The sequence below is a fragment of the Euwallacea fornicatus genome, chromosome 12 (genome assembly GCF_040115645.1).
Source record: "Euwallacea fornicatus isolate EFF26 chromosome 12, ASM4011564v1, whole genome shotgun sequence".
Taxonomy (NCBI): domain Eukaryota; kingdom Metazoa; phylum Arthropoda; class Insecta; order Coleoptera; family Curculionidae; genus Euwallacea; species Euwallacea fornicatus.
This window is the reverse complement of record NC_089552.1, coordinates 993871-1013154: the sequence shown is the minus strand read 5'-3', so window position 1 is coordinate 1013154 and position 19284 is coordinate 993871. Positions and strand designations below refer to the sequence as shown.

The 19284-nt window shown below is 46.4% G+C and overlaps 2 protein-coding genes across 2 annotated transcripts; both read right to left on the bottom strand.

Annotated features, from left to right (window-relative positions):
* Positions 1-66: 66 nt before the first annotated feature.
* LOC136342680 (tetratricopeptide repeat protein 28) lies at positions 67-15160 on the bottom strand. The gene is made up of 39 exons (XM_066288741.1): positions 14699-15160; positions 11049-11108; positions 10787-10995; positions 10123-10342; positions 9922-10073; positions 9702-9861; positions 9141-9386; positions 8926-9044; positions 8697-8869; positions 8470-8642; positions 8301-8409; positions 8030-8206; positions 7761-7973; positions 7262-7450; positions 7003-7210; positions 6709-6947; positions 6450-6650; positions 6236-6394; positions 5921-6138; positions 5673-5865; positions 5369-5617; positions 4979-5179; positions 4682-4924; positions 4427-4626; positions 4128-4373; positions 3910-4071; positions 3706-3854; positions 3500-3650; positions 3281-3442; positions 2746-3050; positions 2538-2689; positions 2260-2481; positions 1975-2167; positions 1664-1790; positions 1378-1596; positions 907-1233; positions 734-854; positions 489-684; positions 67-439 (listed from the first exon to the last, which is right to left on the bottom strand). Exons 1-39 carry the CDS (start codon positions 14720-14722, stop codon positions 223-225), a joined length of 7284 nt encoding a protein of 2427 aa, XP_066144838.1. The 5' UTR covers positions 14723-15160; the 3' UTR covers positions 67-222.
* Positions 15161-16327: 1167 nt separating this feature from the next.
* LOC136342702 (uncharacterized) lies at positions 16328-19247 on the bottom strand. Its single transcript, XM_066288785.1, has 7 exons — positions 19083-19247; positions 18798-19025; positions 17863-17953; positions 17057-17191; positions 16848-16991; positions 16566-16779; positions 16328-16511 (listed from the first exon to the last, which is right to left on the bottom strand). Exons 1-7 carry the CDS (start codon positions 19147-19149, stop codon positions 16446-16448), a joined length of 945 nt encoding a protein of 314 aa, XP_066144882.1. The 5' UTR covers positions 19150-19247; the 3' UTR covers positions 16328-16445.
* Between the last annotated feature and the right edge of the window lie 37 nt (positions 19248-19284).

Genomic DNA, 19284 nt, shown 5'->3' with positions numbered 1-19284 from the left:
TCAGATTTTTTGGTATCGCGTTTTAAATCTGCCGGTATTCGAAGCAAATATAAAAATGAAGCAAAATAAAGGAAATAAATCAATATAATTTATTAAAACAATCTCAATTTAGTACAGTTTAAACATCGATAAATCGTGGAATTATAATACGATCTCTTAAACAACTCAGGATATGTACCAAGAACTACTAAAATAAATTAATTAATACCTACAGCAGTAGCACTAGTTGCGTCTTTGCTTGGGAATAGTCCGAATCTTCGCACTCGGCTTACTCTTGTTCTTATCTCCCACTCCGTGGTAAGTCAAAAACTGAGTATTTTTGTAACTGGACGAAGTAGAGTCAGCGATACTCCTGCCGTCCCCCTCGTCACGCCTGGACATCTCCGAAAATGGAGAAACCCGTTTCGGTTCCGACTCCTCTTTTTGTCTTTGTTCCGACCTTGAAAATCTCATAGAACCACAAAACAAAGGACAACACCTGACTTCACCTTGAAACCAATTTGTTCTTCACTTCTCGCTCCAGAATGTCCGCCGTAGTGAGGTCCGAGCTCTGGATCTGCTGCAAAGCGCTTGCGTTCTCGGTCATCCACGGCTTGTTGGACTTACACACGCAGTTCTCAGAGTTGCACCTCTGGCACTGTGCATTAGTCATTTCGTTACTAATATCCTCATCATCCAGTATCCCTGCAAAACTCTCCATTGAGTCACATAAATTCCTTTAAAATCCACTCACCTAAAGTTATTTTTTCCAATACAGTATTGTCAGTCTTGGGGGCTGAACTAGTAGATTGATTCAGCAGCAATTTAGATAAAGGCGGAGCCAGGCCAAGCCCAATATTCCTCTCATGATACACCTGATTAAACACAATAGTTCAACAATGAAATGCATATTAAAGTAGAACGAACCTCTGATATCGTGGGCGTCAACTCGCGATTAATATGCCGCAGCTGTGTCGCCAGGATGGTGTCGTGCAGTGCAGCAGCTTTCACGCCCACTGACGCCTCCGCTTTGCCGCCAACCAGCTCTGGCTCGTCAGCGTCTCCGACTCCGCCCACTTGTGCTCCCATTGGCCCACCGCTAGTTAATGAAGCTAAAGACGCTAGGGTCACCGAGGCGTCTGATTCGTTAGGAGAAAAATAGAGGAGCCGCTCATTGGTTGGTAGAGTCTCTTCGCTCGGCAATGTGATTGGTTTGCGGTGGTTCAGGGGTGGGTGCAGTGATGTTTGGGTAACCTGTCGAAATAGGATAATCTCTCATTTAAATGCGCTCTTATTAGAAAATGTGATCTTTGCGTCTTTGTTGTTAACGCATTAAAGCGCATGTTTTTCAAATAACTAAAAATTGTCCAGTGGTGGATTTAGAGATTGCTTGATTACCTCGGTCCGGACACTAAGTCTGTCAATGGTAAACATTGCATTTCTAGGTTTTTTCAACATGATTTTTCCTCTTGGAATGATCGGTGTGTTGAACATTTTGGCCTCCATTTTCTCCAATTCACTATCTGAGCTGTTCTCAAACATTCCTGAAGGCAAGTTGTTGTACAGTGGCAGCTCGACCAAAGGTTTGGTCGTCCTGGGAGGAGGCAGTGGCGGCATCTGGTGGTTCATTATTAAAGTAAAATGAGGATGGTGAATAATAGGATGATTATCCTTGTTTTCTTACCTGGTTTTGAGTCTGCCGCCTTAAAACTGTAGCATGGCCACTTTCCCAGTCTGTAGCTGAGCTGGCGGAACTGGAGCTGTCTGGTCTCAAAGGGTCGGTCTTTGGTTCATTTTGAGAGTAGAGGTTCCTGCAAAGGGCATTTTTTTGACAAGCTGGTCCCACTAATCACAATGAAAATTTTTCGGAAAACTGGAGAGCTTTTACCCCCTTTCCGTCTAAGGCGGGCCTCTTAAGAAGCCCTGTACGTTAAAGGCCAAGGACTCGATAGGTCAATAGCTCTCTGATAATTGAACGGTATAAACCATTCTTACCGTATCCTCGTCTGGTGAGCCAAAGAAAGGGCCAAACTGGAATTTTCCGGCTGCATCACCACCGGAGGACTTGGGGTAAAGGCCGCGTCAGACTCACCACCTCCAGGTCTGGCCAAAGTGTTGGTTTTGCGAGGCTTAAGATCATTTAAAGCTTTGCTGTCTGTAGGATTTGCAGTGCGACCATCCGGCTCTCCTGCAGATGAATATAAGAAGAAGTTGGAAGTTCGTATGATTCTCAGGTTTAATCGAAGACCTCGACCGAGATTTCTGTAGATTAGGACTCACCTCTACGTCTAACGTATGAAGTGAAAGCGCCTCCCAATCTCTTATGAGGCAGCACGGTTCTGTGGAACGGCGGAGGAACCCTCTTTGGCATTATCTTCGAACACGGTGGAGGTGTAGATGAAATCTCGTTATCAGAATGAGGATACTCGTTCTCAACGGAGGCCAACGATTCCAGGCTGCTTGACGAGTCGATTGCGAGGCTTTTCGGAGCCTCTTGAGTATCTGGAACATCAGAAAGTGACGAAAAGCTCGTCGTAAATTGCCTGAAACCAATTCACCAAACAAAGCTAGAAGGGCCTGAAGGGTGAACTGAATGTTTCTCTTGGTGGCTTGTTTGCTCGTTCGCAGTGTGACTTTGTCCTGCCCTACGTCGCAGAGGTCGAAACCCAAAGATGCGAGGAGTTCATGGCAACCTGGAGTTCTCCATAATCTATTAAAAGAAATTTCCCTAAAATGGAAACTCTTTCACTGATGTTTGACCATTACCTGACGTTTAAAGCTACCTCTGCACTTTCATTTTCGTTTCCTTTCAAAGAGAACTGAGATAAACTCGATTGGATGACTGCAATTATATCATCGGCCACATCGGAATTAGCGGTCAACTTGGCAAGTGCTTGGATGGAGATGGTGGACAAGCCTAATAATGCTTGTAAACTAGCTGAGCATTGTGTCAGACGCTCGTCAGGGTCCGATTGGGGGAAGAAGACGCTGCTAGGAATCCCGTTGGATGCCGGTTCGAACCGGAAGCCCACCGACATGAGCAGCTCCTTCCAACCGGTAATTGTGCCAACCTTTAGAAGAAACTCGCTTATATCAATAGACCCACAAAGCTTTGAAATGAAGTTAGTCATGACAACGGGGCATTGAAAATGAACGTAATTATTATTCGGCCACGTCACTCACAGCTAACCCAACCTGCAGGGGTGCCATGGAATAATCTAACAGACACAAATCTGGTGATCGTGCGGGCCAACACACGTCTTCACTGTTAGAAACGCCTCTACTAAGAAATATTTCAAACCTTATTTTCTATGGACTTCTGCGTGGTGTACATGGCGTTCTTTTGCCCTCTATGAATCCTTTGCAAGCTTTTCTCAACTAAATGCAGTGTGACCCTCAGGGCATCCCTGCATTTCTCCGGACCCTTTAACAGTTCACACAAAGCCTGCCCCATCAACGCGACCTGCAGAAATTCTCCTTAATTTTCATAGCATTTATCGAAACTTTTGGATGATATCACCTTATTGGAGAGTCTAATGTTGAGACCAATGAGAACAAAACCAGCCCAATTGGCAGGATGAGCGAAGTGTTTAGTATGCTGCACAGTTTGCATTGCTTCGCTCAAAGCTTTGGCGGCCCTAGTGCCTTGAAGCAATGAGGAATAGAAAGCCCTAGATATCAAACTGTCGTGAGTCCGAGTCTTGATAAGGGCGCAACTACTTTTACCTTAAGAGAATTTTCGTTGCTGTATCTGGTACTGGCCACAGGGACACAAGAACCGCCTGAGCTCCGGCCGCAATCAAGGCCCTGACCAATGCGGTCAAGCCATCCGAAGTTGCCCAGCCTTGCTGATCTCTGGTATGAGAAGAGCTTACCTGTTTGTAAAAATCATATGAGCCTGGTAAGGAACTTTAAGTCTCAGCCACCTACCACGACTAGCTTGGCGTTCAGCTTCAGAGATAAAATATCAGCGGCGCTGAGCAGAAATTCGGGGAGCGACGGCAGCTCTGCAGTCAGCGATACATCTGTGTGTTCCTCCTCTTCGAGCGCGTCGGTCATGTAGAGCCGTTTAGTCGGAGATTGTTCCAAGACCTGCAATTAAAAACCATAGATATATTGCTCTAAAATTAGTCTGGATAGCAAAAGACCTCTATGGGACTGAGCACCAAACTGGACAACTTCCAAGACACATGGGTAGCGAAATGGATACATTCAGCTTCTTGCATCTGACCTAGAACCTGCTCCTTGGTGGCGCTGTTGCCCAGCACGGCTTGCGTCTGCAGCAGCTCAGCAACCATGATGGCCTCTTGCTCGGCTTGAGGAATATCTTTCCAGCCATAATGGTCAGTGACGGCGGGGGGCAGATTCGGGTTGCCCACTATCAGACTACGAACCTGGAAAGATCGTTCGTCTAACTTCACTTTAAACGATGAAGGGAGAGCCTTACAGTTTGGTCTGTGTCCTGCTTCCTGGTCCTCCCCGACTTTAGGGAGCTGACATTGGGCACCACCAACAACGAGAAACGCTCACAGAGGTATTCGGAATTCTCGCTTGAAGATCGCAGAACTGGGAACGGTACTAGGTAAAGGTCGTTCTCCAGTACCAAAATTAGCTCCCGCTTATTTGCCCCGTTCCTCGAATTTGCGGCTATAACGAAAAATTTTCCATTTGGCAAGTCTGACTTGAAACCTCGCGAACGCACCTCTAGAAGGCAAATACTCCTCGAAGGGTTGCAGCAGCAGGGTGTAAAGTGAGTGCAGACAACTCGGCCCTTTCCAAGTTTGTCTCTTGGCCATCCTGGTGGAGCCCTGCGCGCTGGAACTGGACCTCGTGCTGCCCTGGAGGGACGCCACGGACCCCCCAACGCTGCCCAGCGAGAACAAGGAGCTTAAGGAATAGTTGCTCGAGTTCATCAAGTGGTGTCTGCTGACCATCCGCAGGAAGCCTTGCGAGAAGATGTCTGTGCGGCCACATCAAACAAACTGATTTCAAAAGTTACCAGTTCTTTCCGACATATTGTCATCCAAGCATTGATCCTCGGTAATCGTCGTACAGGGGCTCATTTCGAGGCCCAAGTTATCGCGGACTGAATTAACCAGCTTCTCCAACAAACCTGTCCCGCTTGGTACTGGGTCCGTATGGTCCGCGTTGTCCGAGTTGTCTTGGTCCATCAGTGAAGCGGCGTGAAATTTAACAACCCCTATGTGTAAATATTGATGAAACAGGGTGATATAAGTAAATTATACCGGGTGTCGTAAAAGTTACGTATTTTTTTTGTAAAAAATGCTTTGGCACCCGGTAGAATGGACATCAGCGACTTTTATGTGAGGTAAGTTTATCACCCAATGCTCGTTCACATCACTGCGTGTGGGTCACCCTGCACACCTACCTTTCGTGGGTAATATGAGCCAGGCATAGAGAAACCCTGCCGCGATGCTGTAATAGAGAACAGCAGCTCTCTGCTTATTGACGATTTCTTTTATGTGATCCAAAGTGCTTATTCCCAACAGATCACTCCTGCTGGATTTGCCTTTCGACTTATGCTCGTTCAAGCCTTGACGCTCCACCAGCAGATCGACGAACGCCCTGTTTCTACCCCTTTCGGCCATCACCAGAGCTTCATCAGGCCTGTTGAGGCCTTGAAACGAACATATTTATCGGGGAAATTCCCAAGAGGGATCAAATTTGCTTACAAACTAAAACTTTCTGCAGCACTTGATAGCTGGAAGACTGCAGCTCGAATAATGACAATTTATATTCGGAGTTGCTCTTGGTCTCCCTGCGGATGTTCTCCAGGAGTTGCGTAGCTGACTCCAGCTGCTTTTGAGCCCCTTCCAAGTCCCCGTTTGCGTACAACGCCAATCCCAGTCTGTTGCGGATTTTCGCCTAAAATAAATTATTGTTAATTTCTCAGTACCTCGAGGAGAGAGTTGGAGGTTACTTCTTCATCTCTTCTTCCGAGGGCTTCGGCGATGGAGAGCCCTTGAGTCAGATAGGCAATGGCTTGGGATCTATTGCCGAAAAGCTGATGGACGCGGCCCAACGAGCTGTAAGCCAAAGTTTTAGCGATTTGGTCGTTGGTGCTCATGGCGATTGAAAGATGTTGCTCTTGGTACCGGACTGCTTGTTCCAGGTTACCCAATGCTTCGTACACGTTGCCTTAAATAACCTTGTGTTTTTACCGCGGATTTCGAAAATCGACCTCATTCCTCCCTCGCGGCCTCCATGATGGAGCCAACTCACCGCATGTACCTACCAATATTTCCACATGCCCTGCTCTGCAAGCTCGACATGTCCAGCTGCTCCGCAATCTCTAAGTCATTCTGATGGTACTTCAAGGCGGCACTATACTCGCCCATTTGATGGTACACGTTGCCCAGTCCGCAGAGCGCCTCCGACTCCATAACCCGATCGTCTTGAATTATACAAATTCAACTTAAAAATATCAACTCTCCTCTAAATCCGCTTACTCAGCTCCCTGGCAATGTTCCTCTGGTGTTCCAAACAGGAAACTGCCTGCTCTAGGTTACCCAAAGTGGCGTGTAGCTGGCCCAACTCTCCATAGGCTGCAGCCTTAGCATCAGCACTCCCCAGTTCGTGGGACACTACCAGACGCTTCTCCAAACATACCAGCGCTTGCTGTAAATTGCCCAAGGACCTTTGAGCTTGCCCTATAAAGAGAAATAGTAACCAAGTTGGGGTAAACTTTAGGTTCCTAGTAAATTTTACCTAATCCTCGATAGGCTCTCTCTTGGTCTCTGACACTCTTGAGCTTCAACGCCATAGCCAAATACTGCTCGTGACATTTGGCGGCCTCCTCAGGATCTCCGAGGGCGTCATAACAATCTCCCAAACTCCCGAATGCTCGTCCTTTGTCGAGTTGAGCAGTCGAGCTGGAAATCCTTTCGAGGGTCGCCAGCTGTTGCTCAAAGTACCCGATTGCATCTTCGTAATGGGCCATGTTAAGTCTTAAATTCAACCATCACAGTTTACGTGTTCATTCGTTTGGTTATGAAAGGTCACCTCGCAATTCCAAGGTTTCCATACGATTGGGCCTCTACTGCGCAGTCCTGCAAGTCCTGCGCCCTTTCCAGCTGCTCCTGGTAGCACTTAACCGCATGCGTGTAGTTTCCCAGTGACATGTGGACGGATCCCAAGTGACCATGAGCTTTGCATTCGCCCTGGAGGTCCGACATTTCCTGCCTTAACGTCAGTTCCTGCGTGTGGTATCCTGAAAGCAAACGTTATTTATCTCGATGGTGATTTTTTGGGAAAAACCCACCCAAAGCTTTGTCCAGCTTTTTTAACAAGCGATGAGCTGTGCCCAAGGCTCCGCATGCAGCCGCTTCCATTGCTCTGTCTCTGTTCCCTCTGGCCAGAGCGAGTTGTCTGTGATACATTTTAACGGCCTCCTCGGTTTCGTTCAGTTTAATTAATACGTCGCCTATGTTCCCCATGGCTCTAAATTTACCTGAAAATAATCATTTACGTGTGTGAATTCGATGGTAAGAATTTAGAAAAAAAGTAGGATTAAGAGGAGGAGGAGGAGGAGGAAGAGGAGGAGGAAGAAGAAAGACAGGAAAAGGAGAAAGACAGAAGAGGAAGAGGAACAGGAGAAGAAGACATGAGAGGAAGATGGACAGGAGAAAAAGAAGATGGAGAAGGAGCAGAAGAGGAAGAGGGATAAAGAAGCAAGACAGGAAAGAAGAAGACTAAGGAGGAGCAAAAGAAGAAGACGGCGGAAAAGGATAATAATAAAGAAAAAATCCGGGAAATGGCACCTGCAGAGTTATTCGTCATGTGTGCTATGGCCAAAAAGTACTTCTGACACTCCAGGGAACTGTCCAACTGGCCTAGTGCCAGATGAGCTAATCCGAGGTTGCAGTAAGCACGTCCCATGTTCATCTTGTCTTGGAGGTCCTTAGCCAAGGCCAAGTCCTGGTCGTAGTACCGTACTGCTTCCCTATAGTTCCCTATGCAGTAGTGGGCGTAGCCTGAAAAGAAGATTCGTCCTCATGGTAAAGCACTTCAGTAGTTCCTTTAATGTTACCTAGAAAATGGCAAGCTTTGGCTTCGCCCTCGACATCAGACAACTCCTGTGACAACATGAGGTACTGCTCATAAAAAGGAATGGCCTCGGCGAACTCTGATCGAGAACTGAGGCAATTTGCTAGGTTTAAAAGGGCACAGGCCTCTCCTGCCGTATCCTTCAGTTCCCGTGCAATGCCTGCGGAGTAAACGAGGTAAATTTCATATGCTCAACGTTTCAGAGGAAAACTCTTTGTTATGTAGTATCAATGTGGCAATAAGAGCAGTTTTACCTAAATGCGCGCGATAATGGAGTAAAGCCATATCGTGAGCCCCTAAGGCCTGGTAGGCAACGGCAAGATTGCCGTGTGTGCTCGCTTCCGAGCTTCTATCATGCACTTCCTACAGATCAATCAATAACAACGTGAGGAAACAGAAGCAAAAGAGTTGGTCAGGGTTTACCTTACTAATAGTAAGTTCCTGCTTGTGGTATTTTATAGCAGAATCATAGAACCCAGCAGCGGAATATGCGTTGCCAATATTACCATACGCCCTCCCCATCCCCGCCCTGTCCTGCAGACTTCTAGCGATGGAAAGATGGGCTTGGTGCAGCTTCAGTGCTGCGTCAAACTCGCCTGAAATCACGGTCCGAGGTTATCGGTACCAGATAATCGAAAAAAAGTACCTACCCAGTAGTTGATACACTATCCCCAGATTGCTGCAAGCTCTTCCCTCCCCTATTTTGTCCCTCGTAGCAAGGGCAACATCAAGCTGCCTTTCGTGCCATTGCTTGGCCTGAACGTAGTCACCTGCGCATCTGGAAGCATGGCCCAATCCAGCGTAAGCCCTGGATTCTACCGACCTAAGAACCACAATTTTTTCCTAGGAAAATGATCATTTTTACCCAAGTTAACGTACTTATCCCCAATGGATTGGGCCAACCTAAGGACCTTTTCGTGGAACACCATGGCCTGTGCGAAGTTTCTTTTGTAATGGTGGCAAGATCCGAGGTTGCTGTAGGCTCTAGCTTCCTCTACCTAAAAAAAAAAAAAGATTCGAGTATATTTTCCTTAGTTCAGGTAATCTCGCTTTCAGCCCCGATTGCCCAACTTCTAGTCCGCCACTGGACTCACCTGGTTGCCAAGTCTCCTGGCTATCCTCAAATGTTGCGTGTGACAGTCAACGGCACTGTCAAAGTCGCCCATTGCCATATAAACGGCACCGACGTTTCCGATTTCTCTGGCCTCCTGCAGCGTGTCTCCCATTTGCTTCACTAACTGAACGCACTGCTTGTGGGACGCTAGGGCGTTGGGGTAATCCCCTATGGCTGTGTAAACATGGCCTAAGGAGGTCAAAGCTGCTGCAGCAGCCTGTGTGTCCTGCAAATTCGGTGAAATCTCGTTTGAGGTCGGAGCTATGCGCTTAGCCACGGAGGGGGGGCACAAGAAAATCATGAAAGAACTTCCAAACTAAAGTTTCTCAATCTATGGAACTGTTATAACTCGAATTAACCTGATCTAACCTAAATTCACGTTAAAACTCTCCAGGTATCTTAGGGAATACACGCGGTGCTGCGGCTTTAAAGCGCGTTCCAGGGGTAAAGATCATGTCAAACCGCATATATCACCCATGATACTTGGGCACTATCATAAAGTGCAGCTGAGTGCTGTGAAACGCCGTTTTTCATACGTTACCTTGCATTTCATGGCTAAAACTAGCTGATACCGATGCGCAGTCAAGGCTTCCTTGTAGGAGCCTTTACTGAAATAAGCCGACCCGAGGTTGCCATGGGCCCGGCATTCGCCCGCAGTGTCCCCCAAGCTCTTGGCAATTGCCAAATCCTGCTGCATATACCTGCACACACAATTTGAATGAACCATCTCTTCCGCATCTTCAACAACAACCAAAACTAACCCTATGGCTTTATCCAACTGATTGAGGGCCCAATGAGCCGAGCTTAACGCACTAAAGACCGACCCCCTTAACTTCAGAGAACAGGACCCGATCCGCAATGCCGACTCTAACACGTTGACTGCCGAATGGTACAAACCAGCAGCCAAGAGTTCCTGGAACAACCAGATTGGCACGTAAGCATTTATTGAAGGGTTGACTCACCTGTCCCACTACAGAAATAAGGACGAAGGGGCTTTGGTTGAGTTTCATGAGCTCCAGCTGCTGGAAGGTCGGCTCCAGGTTGTGTCGGAGGGGGGACTTCACCGAAGCTTCTATTAGACCCCCCAAGAGCTGCTGAGATGCAGGGTCTTGGGCTAGGCCCTGGCTGAATGCCGCCAAGGCTTCCCCGTGTCGACCGAGGCATTGCAGAGCCACTCCTTGCCTGCGGATTTAAGATAAATTATTTTTTACACTTCTGTACAGTTGCGGACAGTTTAATAGAGGAAAACAGGTAATAATTGTTGCGCGTAATGAAGATGCGATCCGTGCGTAATAACATTACGCAACAGTGTTCAGCCGGGAGAAGTACGCAGCGCCACGCTGCAATGCGCGCGTCGCGCGTTACCACGAGATCGCGCAATGCAAACGTCATCCCTGGAGATGATCATTAAGAGTTCGTAAAGTTTCTCACGGAATGGCCGCTCGCTGCTCGGAATCGAGAAGTCTCAGCTCGACGAACTTCTTAATGGCGCCTGCGACTCTCTCCCAGACTTTCGCCTCGCTCGTAACGCGCTTCTTACCATTCGTCCAATGCAATTTACGATTCGCAGAAGAACGATTTAGCGGAAGTTCGACACCCGATGAAACGCAATGGCCGATCTCTCACCTATAATACGCCTTGGGCCACGAAGGGCACAGATCCCTTGCGGTGATGGCGTCCTGCAGGGCCTGTGAAAACAAGCCTTGTTTTAACCGGGCTGCAGACCTGTTCGAATACAGGATGTGGTTGGTGGGGTCCAGCTGTAGGGCGTCGGTGTACAGGGCGACCGCCGTTGCGAAGTCACCGTTCTGGCAAGCAGCATTCGATTGTCGGACCTAGATCTCAGCATAGAAGAAGCACCGTTGAAGTAAAATGGCGACATTTATACCTTTTCAAGGAACAGCGATTTGCTGGCAGCCGGTAGTTCTGAAGTGCCTTCTGGCTCCACCTGCAACCGATCGAGGAACAAAGGGGTTATTAAAATGTGAGAAGAAATTAAGGCTAAAAGCATCGGGGGGAAAAAAATGGCGGAGGAAAGGTAATGAAAAACTGAAAAACCCTTAAGGTCTCATTAGGCGCATTCTGCTACTGGGTATCTCCGAATGATAAAAGCGACAGGTTATTATAGTTATCAGGGACGGGAATTAGAAGTAAAGAGTAATTACGCGGAATGGAAAAAACTTGAAAGACACTTGATCTCGTTTAAGTTAATTGGGACCGTTTTACACGCGAAGCTCGACCAGTTTTGAAATATGAGGGATCTGCACTATGTTAGTTAGTGAAGATGTAAACTCAGGAAGTCCACTGCTGCCCACGGTGGTGATGCCGTGCGAATTTCCGAAGTGAAAAACCGAGTGAGAAATGGTGCACGAGAATAGACGAAATTGAAAAAAAAGTAAAAATTAAAAATTAAATAAAGAAAAATCGAATGGCAAAAAATATATTAAAAAAAAAAAAAGGAAAAAAAACGTGAATTTTTGCCAAAGGGGATTCTGGCACGTTTTGGACGGATGTGGTCGACATGGTCGGAATGTCCGCGTCGCTGAACCTCGACCGTCCCGCCAGCTCGTATGCCAACGGGCCTTCCCGGCGTCGCCGTGGGTTTCTCTCTTTCAATTTTCCCCTTCATATATTAATTTTTCCGTTCATTTTTTCTTCTCCTCAATTTTTATGCTCATTCGTCGACTCCCCCGTACGATTTTCTGTTCCCACTCCACGCGCTAATTGCCCCGTCAGTCGTCCCACTGCGCGAAAATCGCGACAGTCCTCGGTTTTGAGCCTCAAAGAGCAGCTGGTGGAGCAGATATGAGAACCTCCTGAAGCCCCGCACAAATATTGACCGAGGCATTAGCTGAGCAGCACTTTTATGTTATTACGTGGATCTAATTAGTGATTCAATGCCTGAAGATTAATATTTGACTTCGCATTAGATGGGAACACTCTTTCGCTAAGAAGGGTTAATTACCTCTTTTTCCCAAGCGATTAATAAGGAAATTTCTGCTTTATAACTATCTGCTAAGCATGTAACAACATTAATGAGCACATCTGCGCTTAATTGCAAAAACTGCACAACAAAGGGGAAAAGTTCCTTCCTTTACACAATATAAATCACTTTATACTTTGGCTCAGGTACACACAGTAGGATCTCGAAAATCGGCTTAATGTTGATTTAATAGCCATGGTAATTACCGGCGGATCGACCACAAAGGAAACGATGTCAATTCTACCAACAAACAACATCAGGTAGAAGAACCCTCGTGTGGCATCGGTGTGAGGATGGGCCTTTTGGCGGTACCATCACCTCGGGTATCTAACCGTAATTGTTTGGACAAACATCCTTCTTTTGTGTTGGCATCTCTGACTTCTAGATTACACGTTGCGGAAGGCGAAGGAATGCCTAGGAATGGAATTAGCGTCTTACATGTGAATTGTGTGAGGAAGGTATGGATTATGACGCTAATGAGGGGTGGCAAGCGTTGGACACGCTCGCAGGATACGAACGAGGAAGCAAAAAAAAAAAAAGACGATCTGGCATGAGGCATGATCATTGGAATCTGCGGGTTTTGCATGGGATTGAGTTATTCGTGTTTAACAGCGCAGGTACACAACCGTACTACGGCGCATTTAACAAATTCCGAACGGTTTGCGATATGGCAAGACGGCCTTTTCCTCAGGGCGAAACGGAATGACAAATTCGACGCCCGTCAAAGAGCTATTAAGAGTTTGGCAGGTGTCAAAAGTTGAGCGGACGTCAAAAGTTTGGCAGGTGTCAAAAGTTGAGCGGACGTCAAAAGTTTGGCAGGTGTCAAAAGTTGCGCGGACGTCAAAAGTTTGGCAGGTGTCAAAAGTTGCGCGGACGTCAAAAGTTTGACAATCAATCAAAGTTGGAATGTGTCTTGAAAGAGCATGCGTAATTTACTGTGACGTAAAATCTAGGACGCTCGGTATGCGTATTTTCGATTTTGGACGTTAACATTCCTTCTTCAGAACCCTCCTCAGGGTCGTTTCCAGTACTTAACGAACGGACTTCAATTGTCGTTTGGTGCGTGTTAAAACGGTCGATGCGCAAATGAACCCACTGGAATGCTTCAACGGTCAACCTCTCGTGAGAATACCACACGATGCTCTTTTTTAATTAAATTAGTAATAAGTGAAGGTGTTCAGCCCCCGTCGATGCTGTACAGTCCCAAATTCGGACTTTTTCATGTACCCAAATTTATCAATTAGTTGTCAGAAATTATTTTGGTTCCACAATTCCGTCTCATTAATTCGATTTTGACAGTTAATTTATCATGCCCTCGCTTGTGCCTTTCCCTTTTCTGTCCTAAGTACTCCTTTTATGTAATTATATTTTAGATCAATCATCTGGATGGTTTTGGATGTGGCAGCCCATTTTAGCTTTAATTTATCAAGTGTTCGTGACGTGCCCTGCTTCGTTTTTGTCTCGTTTGTTCTGTAGATTTTTTCATTTTCTTCCTTTCGCCTCACAATTATTATGTTTGACAAGTTAAATGTCATTAGCAGTCTCTCGTGATTGGCTGCTGTCAAGCCGGCCCGGATTGGTTATGCAGGCACTTTGCGATAACTGTTGCGCGCCTGTAAACTCGCTCATTACAGTTCTAGTGCAATAACGCGGGTGACGTAGGTACTTCCCGTAGGTCTGACAATAACTGAGCGGGAACTGACCGATATAAACTTCGTTTAGCAGGTCATTAAGTCGTTTTGGAGGAATTTTAATTTTGGCTTAAAAGTTAAATTACTATCAAATTAACATGAAATCGGACGTAAAACGTTGTACGTAATGCGTACGTAATGAGGTTTTATTCGATCCGGAGGATTTTTATTCGACATTTATGGACTTGCTGGCAAGCTCGTTCAGCCATAAATTGATTCGTCGCATAAAACTTTACATTACGGACCCATTACACGAAGAACTATTACAGTTAATTTTTTTCACGTTCTTTCGATGTTTCGTGAAATTTCCACGTAACTCGGAAGGAACTTCGGGAAATCGATATCTTTTTCATGAAAACGTTCAAGTTTCTGTCGTTTCCTGGTTCGGTCCGGTCTATGTCCGTGGAGGAGATCGACCTGCGGGCTGCGACAGGCAGGGAGCGTTCGTTACGGCAGCCCCGGCCGAAAAGACACCACGGACACTTTTCGGCTAAGGGCCCACCACCTGCTTTAACTTTAACCATATTGAAATTGGTCGACGGCAACACCGAGCATTGTTCATGAAAGCATTCAGGTTCGGCCATACCGGGGACGGTTCCGTTCCATCTATTCATGGAGCAGAGCGAGCCCGAGACCGGGAAGCGTTATTTGGACGTACGAGAGGCTCAATCGCACCTCGTTCGATCAAACGATTCGCCTTTGAATGGACGTTATGCCAGTCGAATTATTTATTTATTTATTGCTTTTTTTCGCTGCCAAGAACGCAGCGCGGCTTCGCCCCGGAAGCCGTCAGGCCTGGAGGCTGACACGATGATATTCTAGAAAGGAGGCATAGTCCCCGGGGGCCCATTTTCCACGACTTACCTCAGTAAAGTCTCGATGTGACATCGCAACACTACAACCACTAAAAACCACATACTAAGTCCTTGTCACTGAACCGTGTCCTATTTTCATGGGTACCTCGTCAAAAAGACCCGAAGCTCGCTGAAGAATGGCCCAACAAAGAACAAAAGCTCACATTCCTTTTCCGACGATTCTGCTACCGTTTGGCTTAATTTCCCTCCTTCGTAGTCACATATGCACGTACTTTTAACCTTAACCTCTTGTGAACTCGCCTCACAGTCCTCTTTGGAGAAAAATCGCGGATTCCTCCGCTAAAACGTGACTCTGGCGCCCGATCTTCACCTATCATCAACTAGATCATCTCGTTTCGGACGACAAAGCATCTAACTACACCGGACGACAATTTGCTCTTTTTTGCGATATAGAAGCCGCACGAAAAACCGTCCAACGTCCACTGTCTAACAGTTATTTGCTGGGTGCTCGCATTCTTCATCGCCGGCCATCTTGGATGTTGGTATGCAGGTAAATAATCTTGGTGGGCTCGATGGTGGGGACGAACGAAGAAACCGCACCAAGAAACAGGCGAAGAAGAGGAATTAGTGAATTAGAGAGATTTTGACCGGCGACTTTGCGCTTAATAACAGAAGTACATCGCTCGCTAGCACTTATAGTTTTAGACTATAGGGATAACAAGATACTAACGATGGACAGGCGAAGTGTAAACTGCCCGATAAGGTGATGGAACGGATCTTCGATTTCCATTAGGTGAAAAAGGTACTTCGTCAGTACCGGTGTTCATTAGCTGGATGGGTTTTTTTAATGAAGAGGCCGAGATAGCTAGAGAGCTCAGAGTGTTGTTTTGATAACTGCATAACAAATCGTTGAAAATTAATTGCCGTTTTATTAGAGAAATGGGCGGTTGTAGGGTCAATGGAACTGTAGGAACTTAATCAGCAATTCGAAAAAGCGGACTAGCATCGTTAATGAGGGCATTAATCAACGCGTTAATCAGACGTGGAAGCCAAAAAAAAAAAAGAAAAAAAAAATGTGGGTGCCTGTCGCTCTCCTCTCCTCCATTGTACCATTGTTAATTAAGCGAGTGTACGAACTTCAAGGGGCGAATTTCACGGAAGAAGGGTCCTCCTGGTAGGAGCGCGCAACGGCGAAGTTCTCCGTACATAGAGAATAGTAAAATTTTAAACATAAAAATCCCGCGTCCGGTGCCTTGGTAGAGTCTGATGGAGCCAGATCCGGCGAGCGCGCCGGCCAACGCGTGTCTCCATTGTTGGAAGTGACTCTGCCGAGGGATACTGCAGGCTTCTCCAACCGCCACTAGCAGGCCTTCCTTCTGGTCCCGTTGAAACTGCCACTTTCACGGAGTTTAACGTAAGTGTTGGCAAGGCTTTTAGCTCGGCCCTTGACGAATTTCCCCAAACTTCGCTGTCTCGACCGCTTATTGGTTGCATTCTTCACGTCCGCTGTAAATGTCCCCGCTCGGCGTCCAGCTTCTCCTGTGCTGGTGGCTCCGGCCCTACCCCCTCTTCCCCCTAACCGGCGATTGCCCGAATTCCCCCCGCAGTGTTAAATTCCTTCATTTGGAACCCCCGAGTTCGACGCGTTTAATCATGATCATCAAAGCTATCTACTACTAAAATTGACAGGCAAAAAGGGCAACAACATCCTTCGCTTGCAATTTAATTTCATGCAGAAAATCTTGAATTAAGAACTCAACAAAAACTGGATTTTCCTGCAAGTCCCCACGTGAGACCTAAACTTTCTTGTTTTTTGAATCCAGCTGCTTCGAGACTACACCGGCCATATTTGGATCGGTCACCTAAAAAAGCCGATAATAATGCCCTTTCGGCTGGCAGATGCTGCGAGACCGTACATCGTCATTTTTCATCTTAATGCTCGTGAGGTACAGGGTAAAATCGGCCAGACAGGATATCCGAAAGATATACACTAGCGACTGCAGCACCCACAAGGCCGAAGTGACATGTAGCGCATAGCCCCCCACGCGATAATTCTTGTAGAAAGGCTTCGGGGGGCCCTTCCGACCAGGAGAGAATTGAACGTTGAAGCCGTCCATTAGCTTGGAACACCTAAAATGTATCAACCCCCCACCCGCACCCTCGAAGAATGAGTCACGTTCATCGCTTATGTCGCTTACGATTTGGTTTTAGTAAGTTCGAAATATCGCAAGCAAAACGACCCCAATCCCTTGTGGAACAGGTTAGAAGCGATGAAGCTCAAGACCATCATGAAGGCGCACAAACCTAGAAAAGGGTAAACGCAGATCCAAGGGTTTGGTAGTCTGGTTTCCACGATAACCCTTTTTTGTACAGCGTCTCCTGACTTGGACAAAAATAAGACGCTTACACATTCCCGGGGTTTCCTGTCCCTCCTTTACCACCCATGCCTGTTAGGGCTACCAGGAAGATGCACATTATGACAGAAGCGAGGGGAGCGAAGAACATCAAATTGCAAATGTAACTGGTGGCGAACACCGTTTTTCTGTTTAGGAAATCGATGATTTGTAAAATTTCATGTGAGTCTCACAAGGCATCAAAAGTATGTATATCATATGCGGTGCATATACAGGAGATATGCAGAAAGACACGTCCACTGCATGTGCTGCGCATGTCCCGTTCCTACTTCGATTCGCATATTCTGTTGCTATATTCCATGCCCAAATGTATCAAGTTCCGATCCTGGATTCCATCTAAAGGTCTTGCGGACGGCGCCTGCAGGTCTAGAGTAAACGATTTGGAGAATCCCCATCCATAATGATGGTTCTAGTGGTTGCTTAGGCTTTACGGGTTATTTTCGATGACGTAAGAACCTTTACCTGGTCTACTGAACCATTGAATGTAGGAACTGAACGCATATATATACATCGGTCGGAGCATATTCCTAGAACTTGCATGGCATATACATATATCTTCGAGATATGGGACCGTACGTTCAATGGTCATCAATCGACATTCATATTCATAGCATATATGTACGTATGATGTTCGGAGAACTGCAGATGCCGGAGACGTGCATACGTTCCTGTTCTATATAGCTACGTAGCTATGTGCGAGAGTTGCATACGCAACACATGCACGGTTGCATATACTTATATGAAACCGCATATGTATCATACATGAACGGGGTGTGCGTTTGCTGTGGGAGATGTCTACCTCATGTTCAAAAATCCTGTATTGTTAGAGCCCTCTTTTACATACGGTAAACGTCTCTCGTCGTTGGCTGCGCGAGCTATGTCGGCCCAAGCTAGAAAAAAATCAAAGAGTGACGTCCTGAAACTCTTGATAAATCATGTTTTTGATTAAACTTTTTAAAATTAAATTAAATTAAATTAAATTAAATTAAATTAAATTAAATTAAATTAAATTAAATTAAATTAAATTAAATTAAATTAAATTAAATTAAATTAAATTAAATTAAATTAAATTAAATTAAATTAAATTAAATTAAATTAAATTAAATTAAATTATTTAATCTAATTTAATTTAAAAAATCAGCTTCTTCGTTAACTGGCCGAAAAGAGAAATTTCATATCGACTCCCACAATTTTTTGCAGACGATCACTCGGCCGGATCATCTATTATCGCATTTGCATTACGCACACGAGAATGCGCTCATATTTAAGGCAATTGCAGAATCTACCTATAGCCTCAGGACACCGAAAGATAATTATTCTAGATTTCTTCCTTTAGAAGTTAAGGCCTCGCGAACTTGGCCGAGTTCTCGAGACGATTTTTCCGCACGTCATTAGGTGACCAGTTCAACCTCTCCCATCTCGACAACGGTCGCGACAATGCGCTCCTGTTTAAGACAATCGGAGAGGCCACTTGGAAGCTCAGAGTGTCGGAAGACGATCCTTCTGGGCTCCTTCCTTTAGAAGTTACGGCCTCGTGAACTCGACCGAGTTCTCCAGTCGATTTTTTTGCACGCCGTGAGGCGCAACCTCTGGCATTTCGACGTCAGTCACCACAACGAGCTCACATTTCAAACAATCAAAGAGCCTGCCTAGAAGCTTAAAATTCCACAAAGTGAACCTTCTAGACTCCTTCCTCCAGACATTAAAGACTTATGAACTGAGTACCGTCCTCACCATAAGCGACTCCCTCAGGCCTCCCACCGATACTGTTCCTCACAGCGGAACTGAACACCGCCTCGCTGGAATTCGACTCGTCCTTAAATCGATCTTCGTACCTCTTCTCAAAGGACATCTTCGCGTATATTATGCAGTTGAACTTGTACATGTCCAGGATGTTGTAGACGCAAACGGCGGCCACGCTGCTGGACCCGATCAACAGGACGAATACGACGACGTGGGCGGCTGGGAAGTGAAAAGGAATTTACATTGCCGAAAGGGGGGGGGGGGGCGGAAATAGACCTCTCCAGATGCAGGACACTTCCTCGGCGGGCTTGGGCCCCATGTGCACGTAACGTCGCGGCTCCATGCCGATTGCGCGCAGCTTTCAGGCCGATTTTCGAACGTACGACTTTGACGTACCTATGGGGATGGAGGGTGGTCAAATGCGTGCCGGGTTGGGGGGGAGGGGGGTGGTTGGGGGGTCGCATTCCGGGCCGGGGGA